Source organism: Numenius arquata, chromosome 2, assembly GCF_964106895.1.
Source record: "Numenius arquata chromosome 2, bNumArq3.hap1.1, whole genome shotgun sequence".
In the NCBI taxonomy this organism is placed as follows: domain Eukaryota; kingdom Metazoa; phylum Chordata; class Aves; order Charadriiformes; family Scolopacidae; genus Numenius; species Numenius arquata.
Window position 1 is genome coordinate 25,171,318 of NC_133577.1, and position 12,702 is coordinate 25,184,019.

A 12,702-nucleotide genomic window follows, 5' to 3' on the forward strand; every position below is an offset into this window, starting at 1 on the left:
CTTGCTGAAAGTCATGAGATTCCTGTCAGCCCAATTCTCCTTTTTGTGTCAGGAAGGTTTTGCATGTTATAAATTAAGAAAATATGCTTATGCCTGTATGCCTTTTGCATGTAAAAGCTTGTATGGTGTCTGCATATTCAAAGTGCTTTTTAAATCCATTAGTGAATAAGCAGAGGCAGCTGTTTGCAGCATTTTCAAACCCTGATATCCTTTCAGTAAATTGTAATCTCGATACCTTAAAGTACTTCCATGTGGTACTATTTGCCAAGTCCATTGCCTAAGAAGCTAGTGTTCCACCTTCTTTTGAATCATGCTCCAAAAAGGAAGCAATTTCAGATTTTCTTATTGGCTGTTCATTTTGGATCTCCTCCTGGCTGACACCTGCAGTGGGTACTGAGTAATGGTCACCACATGAAGAAAACAGGAGAACTGTGGACAAGCCCTTTATGAGTGAGGTTGTTTTGGGAGTTTTGTACGATAGCATCTAGAATTAAGTGCTGTTAGTGCTCTGACAGTTGTAGGCAAATTATTCTTAAACCTGCATTAAATGGCATGAACAGCAATAGTTGTGTCTGGGTATGTGGTACTGGAAAAATCTAAAATTGTGAGATAAAATGAAATTAGACTTTCTGTTTTGCACCCCTCCTAAAAAACCCCACAGATAAGTCCTGGAGATATTGTAATTTATTTTTTTTTTCTGCTGCCTTTCCTGATATTTGAAGTGCCTTGAATTGGGAATATATTCAAAGAGGAATAGACATTTAAAAAAATACTTTTGAAATCTCTGTCTTTAATTTTAACTTACAAAGAGTAATACAGAATATAGCAAAGAAAACCCTGAGATAACCGTTTCTTTCTGATGTAATTTCAGGTTGTGCTCCCTTTGATTGATCAGTATTTTAAAAATCATCGCCTGTATTTCTTATCTGCAGCAAGTAGGCCTCTCAGCAGTGGAGGCCATGCCTCTAATAAAGAGAAAGAAATGGTGACAAGGTAAAACTTTAATAATATTAATGTGTATGCATATGTGTGTTTGTCTTTAAACAACAGCAGTGGGCTGTGGGAAAGTGAGTAATGGGAGGCAGACAAATATCTTTATGAACATGCAAATTAAACTTTTTTACTTTCTTTTCCTGTTAAGAAGTTTCATTATATAAAATGAAGAGAGGAGTACAGAGTTATGATTATATGCTGTTTTAAAGGTAGTGGTGACGATTTTAGCATGCAGGGAACTTAAGTTTAGCATTATGTGTAACAATGCCTCAGTTGCACAGTCTGTAGCACAGGCTATACAATTGTGTATCAGCTTTCACTGCTGGAAATAGGTATATACGAAAGTCATTATTCCTGCAAAATTTTGAAAGCCAAACTTATTTTTTACTGAGTTTCAGTAAGTATCATTACCGCACACCATAAAAAGTAAAAATGAGTGAGTTGCTTTCTTTCTGCTCTTTGGTTTTCTAAATAGTAATAACAGTGCTAATATGACAGAAATAACCACTTCATCCTTTCTCTGAAGTTATCAACTTTTTAGATCATCTCTCTAAGATATGTTTTCACTTAATTTCACTTTTGAAAATTGAAACCCATATTTCCCATTCAGTAAGGTGGACTACAAGCTTCACCCAGGACCTGCTGCGTATCTGTAATGTATAGGTATCATGGTTGCCTTCTTGGCTCTTATTGGGTATTGAACCATGCAAAACTGAATCGCTGTTCTTTAAGGCTGACAGCCTTAAAGATGATCATACAGATATGTGTGGTTTGCAAGACTGTGAATACTGAGTGAAGTTTCTAGCAACAATAATAAGCATAAGTAAGTAATGGCTGTCTTGACCCTGTGTCATCTCATGGACTAATTTGATCTGGCAGCTTGGCTGAATGGCATTCTTCAAATAATTAAAAAACTCTATCAAAATGCATGCATCTAGATAATTCTCCACTCTACGAGCTGCTGTTTTTCTGTCTGTAACTTCCTGGATAGCAATATTTTCACAGTTCTTGAGTCACACCAGTAAACCGCGTACTTCTTTAATATGTCAAACATGGATATACCAGCACACGTGCTGCGTAGATTCAGGACTTCTACCAATATGCTGTCTAGCTGTGTGAGATTCCTGATCATGTACCCCAGCAAAAGGATCAAAGCTGCTGCCATACTTAGTTGAGTTACCTGCTGTCCAGAAGTATTGACCAAAGAGAAGAAAACACATGCAAGGAAACCTTGGATGAATGATAGTTATAACCGGTGTTATTGAGCAGTTTATTATTTACTTACCAAGACACAAAGATTATAGAAACTACATTATATGATCCATTTCCTAAAGGGTTGTTTTGGGGCATTTTAATAGATTTCCAGCATTATTTTGTGGTGGTTTGTTTGCTGTCCCCACACCCCCCCCAGTTTTGTAGGGAGTTTGCCAAAGCTGGATTTTTGATTTTCTGTTGAGTTTTCCCTTTAGATTTGTTTGAGTGCAACTCATGTAGGATTTTCTTCAAGCTAAGGGAAGTTCCTACCTGCTTTCTTTCTCCAATGAAGAAGCTTGCATTCATTAAGCTGTGGAAGAGTATAATTTTGGGTATTGATAATGCAATGACAGTGTTAACAAATGCAATAACTATTCTGTGTTCAGCAAATACATTAAATGCAGATCTATTTTGTGGGCAAATATGGGTCGGACCTCTTCCTGAAATATGGTGGCATTATATTTTATCTTATTTGTAACCAGCCTCTTCTGGGCTGGGCTTTTTGCATTTCTCATCCATTAGACAATTTCCTGTCCTACTTCAGTTGCATAAAATTAGTTCTGGATATCAATCTAAGTACTGGCCATTTTGCCGGATTTTTTAATTTATTTATTTAACGTAAACTAATTTCACTGGAGGTAATAGGTTCAGTCTGACTTTGTGAAAACGCAGCATGTGCTGAATGCTACACTCAGTTGAGTAAGATTTGTGTTAGAAAAAGAAGATAGATTGTCAGCTTTTTAATGTCTTTGTTAGAATGGACACAAGATTTATACAGTGCTAACATGCTTCTGTTGAGCTTTTCTTGTTGGGCTGGCTGAACCTGGATCCTCTTAAAAGAATATACAGTATATGTCTGCCTCATGGAGTAAAAAGTAAACAGAGATCCCTGAACATGCACCAACCAGACTCATTTCTAAAATAGAGCAGTTGCTGTTCCTATAGTGGATCACTGCACGGGCTAATTAGCTGGATTCAACACCACATTAACCTGACTGTTCTGATTCTGGACATAAATGTTTCCATTTGGCACCATGCTCTTGTCTGTCAATGGAACAAGATGTCCAGATGTCATCCCTAAATTGTGCAGATGTGCTTATGGTGTCTTTTGCTCTTAAATCAGAGGTTGATAACTAGCCTGTGTGCCTAGTAATTAAATAGCTTAGTAAAATGACATGTTATTCTTCATGTCATCTGTAGTAGATGAGGGGTTTAGCAGCATAAAAAATAACACCAAAATTGATGTTGCTCTCCAAGAAAATTCTCAGACTGAACTGGATCATGAAGATTGAGCTAATCCCTCCTAAACCTGGAGGTCAGGTCAATTTGGGTAGGGCAGTGTGCTCCCGCTTCTATGAATTAACACAAAACTTCATTCTTCATTGTTCTGAATGGGGCACTGCTCATCAGCACAGGAAGTAATTCAAACGTGTGAAATGAAATCATTGATCATATCCATTTCTGTTGGTTTTTAACCATATAAGAGGCTATTTCTCATGTTTAGCAATGCTTAAGAAGCAATGTATTTGAAAAGACGTTCTCACTGTGTTCAAGATGACAAGATCCAAATTGTTAAACTTTTGCCATCAAACACTTCAATTAATCTGATTTCCTTACCTTTTGTTTTCAAATTGTCAGTGGTATCCTGAATTGAACACTGACCACATTTTACTTCTTAAAGCTTTGATGGTTATTTTTTTGTGGGTTATCATACAGGACGCTTTTATATTAATTAGCTTTGCTTTTAAATTTTTTTTGTTTCTTTAATTATAATATGTGCTTATTTAACCATGTTTGTTAAGGATATGCACTTAAAAATTCTTTCTTTAGTACTCTGTCCCACATTCTGCTCAGATAATTGAGTCTTTCTGCGTGACATCATGTTGCTTTTCCTGCTCATATATCAGCTGTTATTTTTTCTTTCTTCTCCCTCCCTCCCCTTCCCTCCTCCTCTTATTTTTTTCCTTTTCCCTTCTCTTCTCTTTTATTTTTCTTTTGTCTTCAGCCTGTTCTGCAAACTTGGAGTTCTTGTCAGGCATAGGATTTCACTGTTTGGTAAGGAGACCCTTGACAAATACTAGCATGGCCATCAGTTGGTTTTCTTTGCCATTTTTGCATTGTGTTACGTGCTGCTTTGTTGCATGCTGCATGGCTGAAATTGCATGGTCTTCACAGACCACTAATCATTTAGGCTGGTAGATCACAGAAATTATTAGACGGAATAAAAAGCTTCTGTAGTTATCAGTTTGGGTGTTTTTATTCAGTTTTTCATGTGTCTTAACTAATATCTGGATTTCATTATCCTACCAAAGAATTTTGCTGAGTTAATTGTAATTGCTAATTTTTAATTTTATTCTAAATAATTTGGGAAAAACAGAGCATCAGAACTGCACATTTGTATTGGAAGGTCATTAAGGAAAATTTGTAGTGCGCTGAAATGCTTAGTGATGTTCTGTGGAATTCTTAAATATTCCCAGATGTGCTTGACTCCACATACGCATGTATACTATCTTTCTGGTATTATGTGAATTGAGTAGGAGCTCGGTGTTTGTCTTATGCCATATGAAAATCACTTAATTGAAGTAAATTTGAAGTCTGTATCAAATGTATACATTATATGCAATGTGTGGCACAGTCATTTACTCTGCAATCTTTTTCTTATGCCATGATAATGATAATTGAAATAGTACATCCTATGCTTATATAGTTTCTATGATGGATGCATTGCAAACTTCAGCATCTAAGAACATACCTAATTGGGTAATTATTTAGCGAATTAGAATCTGATTAAGATAACATGCATCTAACTCAATTCCTACATATTTCATTCAATTTGAAGGGAAGGAACTCGCTGCAGCAGTGTGGTGTTTAAAAAGCTTACAGGCTGTTATGCTTAAAAGGCTGTTAAATATCATAGGAGGAATGGGGTTATTTCCGCAGCCATGTGGCATTGTTGCATCTTTTTCTGAAGGGTGGAGTATGTCACAAATGTGCACATAAGCTCTGTTCTATACCCTAGGTTGTTTCTTCAAAGAATGAACTAGCTCAGGTATACTATTAAAATTTTGCAAATCTTTTTCATTATTGTGTGAATTTGTTTTCCTGACTTTTTTTTTTTTCTAAAATGAGTAACAGTTGAAGTTAAAAATTTAAGTCAATGTAACTTTCTTCAATACTAAAGAAAAGATGTTTTCGATTCCACATCTCAGCTTGCTTATTTCCTATTGTTTGGCTGGGTTCAAGTGGTAGAAGCAGATAAGTCAGATGGGATCAGATGAGCATTCAGTATGGCTACAGTTAGATTTTTAACTCTCTTCCTAGTGTGCAGTAACTAACAGGATATAAAATCTTGAAGGCAACACAGAAGTGTACTGTAGTTTTTCCATGAGTTATGACAAGGTCACCATGACACTATAGAGCATGATCATTTACTGTGGACCTACTAACTCAAGTCAAAGTCACCTTACAGTTTGCCATATCTTGATATCATGTTAGAAAACCAGATCAAAATAATTGCACTCACTCCAGCAAAGACAAAGCCTATGTAGAAGAGGGGAAAGTGCCCATGAGGACAGCCTCTGGGCACAGCTGTGGGACCTAGAAAGTTGTTAGTATGTTTTGGAGGCATCTTGAATGAGCAAGAGTTGCTTGATAACCTTTATGGAAAGTGGGGAGTTTGTGATAACAAATAGCAAAATGCTATATAGTTTTGGTATATAGGTGTTTGATATTATTGTGAATTTGAATGGTACTTTTGAAGACACAGCTGCATGTATGAAAGTCATTAGTAAATGTCACGTAGCTTAAGCTGTATATACAAGTCTTGATGAAATGGAAAATTGAGCATGCAAGTCTTCCAGAGTGAATTAAACAGTTAATCACATTTGATAGCTAAGAGTGTCACTGAGATTATGGAATTGTAGTTCATCATGGAATTATTATTTCTTTACACTGTGAAAATAGATTTTGACCCCAATAATTTACTGTTTGAGAGCTGTAGCTGTGCATCAATAAGACTGTATTGATTTAGTTTCATTATTATTAGTGGGCTGAATTTGAAAGATTGTAGTGAATAATTTTGGGGAATTGAGCATTTGAATTTACATTTTCTCAATTTAAAAAACAAATTTATATGACTTGTTTGATTCACTTTTTATATTGTTTAAATCTCCAGTAAGGCATTCTTTCTATATAAGTACTTAAGTAAGTCTTTAAAAAAAATCTTCATATCGCTAATACAGACCCATGTAATCTGAAAAAAAATTAGCTGAGTAAAACATCGGAAAAGAAAGGCCTGGTTTTCTCACTAATTTTGGGGAACATGGGGAAATTAATCAGAGGAGTTCCTAAAAAGAAACAGAAGACTTTCTATGCCTAATGATATCCAGAATTTATAAGTGTCCTTCCACTAAAGCATCCTGGAATCAATATCCGTAGCACTTTTGCAATATAGCAAAAGTTCTTCCCTTCTGTTATAATAATACAGCTTTCTAAAATATGTAGGACTGCACCTCAGATTATTACAGAAACTCAGTTGTGCAGTTCATGGGATCAACTGCATTTGTAGTACATGCTGAACGGTGATCCAACCATCAACCTAATATTTATACTAGCTCCTTGGATACTTTTAGCCTTAAAACCTCTTGAACTCATGAGGTTTAGTATTTTAATAAGTTCAGCTTCTATTTTTTTGAATTACGTGAAGAGTTCCTTTAAGGAACAGATCTTGTTTCAGTTTTTATCCTGGTGGATTGTAATTATCATCTGTTCCCCTTTCATGATGTAATGGAATTTTATATACTGCGTGTTCATTTCTACATTAGAGTCTTTTGTATCTAGTTTTCAGGCTTCTGAAAACCAAGAACATTTTTAATTAATAAAAAAAGAATCTTTTTAATTTGATGAAGGTACATATATACACTGTGGAATACTAGCAATAGTAATAAAACTAATTTCATTAGAAAACCCCTCATTTTAAGTTTCATTACTCAGTTTAAAAAAAAGATGGCCTTCTGAAATTGACTTCTGACCTCAGTTTGGAAGCAAACTGATTCTTTAAATGTTCCATTTAAAAGGATTTTTTTTTTAGTTTTAACTAGTATGTTAATGTAAAATATTAAAAAATATTCTCTTTTTTTTTTTTGGTGGGTTTTTGTTTCAGAAACACAATGAAAAGAACTAAATTCATTACATTGAACAAAAGGAAGACACAGAATTTCCACTGAGCCTAGGTTTACCTGTCTTTCATAGCAAATGGCATTTTCTAAGATCCTGTAACAAATCCTGCCTGAAGGAGGCATTCCAGAAAAGAAGTTTTATGATAATTTTGAAAGTCTGTTTTTAGTGTTACATGGATAAAACTGGCCAGTTTAGATTGAAGGGGGCTGTATTTATCATGGTCACTCAATTCTGCTCTGATATCCTAGTTTGTGGAACCAACCACACTGCAGTATCTGCTAGAGGGATATGCCTAAAGCTTGTCTGTTTTTCAGAATAACTAGATGTATATCTGACCCTTCCATCTGGTTGCAGCATATGGAGTACCTGAATCCTGATAAATATATGGCTTTTGAAATGTGTCTACATGGTATAAATAGATTGCTAATGTAAATTTTCAGGGAACTGGAGTAAGCATCTCTACGCACTGTAGTATGCAGTGTATACACACCTGCACAACAAATGTTAAGACACTATTTCATGATAGTCTAATCCACAGTCTCAATCTGGGTTGCTTTGAGTCCTTCCCTCCATCCTTGCTGTCATTAGCACTTCCTTCGTCTGCACTGGCATTCATATCACCACAGCAATAAACTAGTAAGGAAAAAAAATAGGCGGTGACAAAAAAACTTAATCTTTTGGGGTGGTTTGGGTGGTTTGTTGTTGGTGGGGTTTTTTGTAGGATTTTTTTAGGCCACCTCAGCTTTCTTATCTTCTCACTATATCATTGCATGACCGCCAGTGCAAAGAGGGTGAGGCTGCCTGGCTAGGGGCAGCCATGGAAGCTGGGATTCAGGTTTATTTAATCTACTGTGGATGAACACCACAGCAATACCTCCTAATTTGATAGCATAGAACAGCATTCTCAGTGCTGCCATAAACTTCTCAATCTTTGCGATTTATCTTTTTATGTCTCCATTTCACTGATACAGCTACTGATTTTAGTTGTATGTTTGCCTATATTTTCAAGTGAAATAACCTCCAGTGAGAAAGTACAGTACAGTGTATGAAGATGACAGTATTTTCAGAAATCTATTTTAAATACTCAATTTGTTTCTTTTTTTTTAAATTGAGAAACTTTAAATGTATAGAGAAACAAGAAAAGGTTTTTTTGTTGTTGCAGAGATTTAGATTTTTTTTTAAAAAATTAAATATATTAAATAAGCTGTGGGTCAAATTTGTGTAGTCAAATTTGTGGGTCAAATCTGTCCTGGATTTAAAAAGGGAACTTAGAAGTGACTTGTACATGGCAAATCTTGGGATGTACATATGCATAAAAGGCATGTTGTGTGTAAGTTCTCTTTTTACGTGCATAAGTCTGAAAAAAAATAAATTATGGGAGATGGATATTATGTCATTATGCATATAATGTGGGCCACACCTGATCATGCTATAAATGGCTGCAGCCTATTGGTAACACCAGGAAGCTAACCTTTTTGATGTTATATAAATATTCTCTTCCTACAATAGCAGCTTGCAAAAGTTAACAGCTTTTATGTTACGGAGAGGGCGAAGATAAATGTTCGGATAAACTTGAATCAAAGAAAGCAAAAGTTATGGAACTTAAATGAAAACCAGACAATACACTGCAGCTCTAATTAACCCCACATTTAAGTGCTTCCATCTTGACTGCCTCAGCTATTTGATGAGAGATGCTTTACTGCCTCTAGTTACTGCATTTGTGTAAACAAGGCTAAGACAACAAATTGCATGTTTTTTAACTTGATTGTTAAAATGATGCAGAAGTTCAATTGCTCTTCTGCTATGTCACTTACCCTTTCATTAAAACCAGAGATACAGTAGCAGAGCATAGGTATGCTATATAGCATGCTCAACTTAATTGGTGGATAATTTTCCTCCCTGTTTAGGAAATGATGCAACATCAATAGTCAACTGTCTTCACATACTGGGCCAGACCTTGGATGCAAGGTAATACTTGAATATATTTTCTAAAGTATGAAGAAAATAATTTAAGAAAATAATGTACAGGCAGGTTTAGGCTACCTGTGTAAGGCTACAGAATTTGAAGAAGTTATAGCGCTGAAAGAAATTCCCATTACAAAGTAGGTAATTACTAGTTAATTAATAGAGGTTGGCAGGATAATATTTGTAGGTTACACTTTCAGCTTCAGTTTCGATCAGTGGTGTCCAGGAACTGCTGGTTGTTAGTTCATCTGATTTTGATCATGTGACCGTCCCAAAACCACAATGACATTAGAAATATTTTATTCTTTTGCTTACACTGTTTAATCAAAAGATTCGGGAGTTCAATGCACGTGGAGTGCAGCAAGTCTGTCTCATAGAATGTCTGTGTTCCAAAGTTAATTCATGTTCTAATTTGAAAAAAAAACAAAAGCCTTTACATCAAATTCGGTGGTACTTTTAAGTTAAATTGAGCTGCTTGAGCCATTGTGAGGTTTATGTTTGAAACAGTCTTGACATATTGGAGGCTAATGTGTTGCTTTTCATTAAATGTACAGTCATCTATCTGTGCTGTTAGTTGAGTTTTAGATCTTTGCAGTTGTGGAACAAAACATAGTTTAAACTACCTCAATGGTAATTTCACTTTGCATTTACTCTCAAAGAATTGACTGGATTACATGCAGATAGCCCTCTTTTCTCAGTAGCTTTGCAGTGGCTTAAATGAATACATTTTACTTTCCATTTGCTATGGAGTAGAGTCATGTTCGTGGTCAATTAATATGGCTCAGCTGTTGCATGGTAATCCTTTAGGTTCCCATATATTGGGGTTTTGTCATAAATTGTCCATGCTCTATGTAATCATGCAGATAGAATACAGATACAGGTGGAGGTCACCAATTCAGCTCTTGGTAGAGATGTAAAAATAGCTCTAGGCGGGAATTAAGGGATTCATGGAGGTTACAGGAAAGTTTGAAAATATTGCCATTGAAACTCTGTAAAACAAACAAACAAACAAAAAACCTGGACTGTTATACAATGGACAAAAGAATTTCACCTGGATTTATTTCACGCATGCCTGAATGGATAGTTTCCTTTAAAAATGCTTGTCTGTAACTGAGCTAGTTAAAATAAATAAGGTAATAATTGTCCTGGATTATATTATTACGTAACTGATTATGGTGTTATAGTTATGTAATCAATGCATTTATTTATTTATTTATTTATTTATATAAAAACATATTTGGTTGTTTTTACTCATTCCTTTCTGATGCCCTTATTCTGGAGGCAGATATATGACTGTCATGGTTGGGAAGACTTTCTGAGTTCTAGCTTGAGATAGTTCTTCTCAGAGTCATAAATTGCAGACTTACTCATTCTTCTTCTTTTGTTAGGTTTGGGTTTTTTTTTCCATCTGAAGGCAAATGAATCAATTTATAAATTTAAAAAGACTTTATTTTCTCAACAGTTAATCAGATAAAATATCCTTGTGTTCTCTAGAATACCTATGAAATATTTTTTTCAGTAGGTTGTTCTGCTGTAAGAAGATTTTACAATATCAAAAGATGGAAGATTTTTCTTCAGATCTTTATTATCTGTTTCATATAAGCCAAGACCAGGCTTTGTTCTGTGCTTGTCTAATAGAATATTCTTTTTCATTCTTTTCACATGCTATATACAGGACTGTGATGAAAACTGGTCTGGAATCTGTTAAGATGGCATTGAGAGCATTTTTGGACAATGCTGCTGAGGATCTGGAGAAAACAATGGAAAATCTTAAGCAAGGCCAGTTTACGCACAGCAGAAACCAGCCAAAGGGAGTTACACAAATCATTAATTATACCACAGTTGCTCTCCTGCCAGTGCTATCTTCATTATTTGAGCATATTGGACAGCACCAGTTTGGGGAAGATTTGATATGTATGTATTACTTAGAAGTGCCATGCCACTAAAATTCCTGTACTGTCATGTAGTAAGCATTACTAAACTCTCAGTTCTATTAGAGAACGACAAATCCTATGTTGTTTTGACAAAATTGTCATTGAATTAATCAAACATTTGCTTTAATCAACCTAGAACAGTCTGTAGGTTTTAGTGGACTTTGTGTAAATATTAAAGCAGATGTGGCTGTGATTAAACAGTCAGAAGACTCAGTTTTGTTTATAACTTTACCGTAGATTTACTGTGACTTTCTTCTTGTGTGAAAAGTTACTTTGTATAAGTTAATTTGTCTTTGCTCTGTCTATAAATGAGGTTATACTACAAGAATGATGTTATTCTGTCAGACAGGCACCTCGACTCTGTTTCAGTTAGTGGAGGATTTGAGTGGGTGCATCTTAGATCCTAAGGAGAAGTGGAGAAGGAGCTCCTTAAGAATTCAGGCACCAAAGAAAGGAATATGTATGAGACTCTGTATATGAGATTTCTCTAGAGATTCTGATTACGGCAGACTCAGTGTCTCTTATTTTCCCAAACCCAGTGTCTGCAAGACAAAATTTTGCATTCTGCTACACAAAACTTTAATTTTATGTATTTTAGGAACTTCATAGGAATTCTGCTGTCCAGACTGCACTAAAGGAGGTGATTCTGCTCTGTATAGCTAACTCAGTTATGGAAATAACTGAGAGAAGGACCTGGAATAAAATATTATCAAATTATATTTTTTATCTTTTTACAACCTGGGAATATTTAAAATCACATTAGAGAACTGTTTTTGAAAATTTGGAGTTGTATTGATGGATTTGAATGTGATGAGATGTAAACATCTGCTTTTTTTCTTGAAATTATTATTTCTTTAAAATTCAGGCATCACTGACAGTATCCAGAAAAGTCCAGTGTGGGGTTCACGTACATCACTTGTTCATAATAAACCACTTTTTCAGGCACCAACATGTTCATGCCTTGTATAATTTCTGATCTCTGGTATTCCATGTTTTGGAACTTAACAATTAGCCTCTAATACTTCGTTACTTGAAGTTGGTATCCTTAATCAGCTATTCTACATACATCACACTGGTGTCATCACACTGGTGTCAAACTAGAAAGATTCACTGACATTTTTTTTTTTAATAGCTATTAAATGAATAAATTCTCAGATTATCTAATTAGATGTTATCTGTAATGAGTTGGTATACCAGTAATTTCAGAAAGTTAGTGCACTAGTGAAATATGATTACTGTCTTTCCTGGTAACTTGGTATTGAAGTTAATGGAAGTTTTGAGTAAAAAGTGGTACTCAGTGCTCAGAAGACTTTGTATTCTGTGGATTGCCTTTTATAGCTTAATATTATTAATTCAGTTATTTTCAAAAGAAGTGTAT

General features: G+C 35.1%; 1 protein-coding gene across 1 annotated transcript in view; it reads left to right on the plus strand.

The window, feature by feature from the left end:
- The window catches only part of RYR2 (ryanodine receptor 2), a 440,097-nt gene that overhangs the window by 336,226 nt on the left and 91,169 nt on the right, over window positions 1–12,702 (plus strand). The window contains exons 62-65 of the mRNA XM_074144589.1: window positions 872–993; window positions 4,253–4,302; window positions 9,333–9,393; window positions 11,066–11,304. Coding sequence (XP_074000690.1) covers window positions 872–993; window positions 4,253–4,302; window positions 9,333–9,393; window positions 11,066–11,304 — 472 coding nt within the window. The remainder of the gene's footprint in view (window positions 1–871; window positions 994–4,252; window positions 4,303–9,332; window positions 9,394–11,065; window positions 11,305–12,702) is intronic.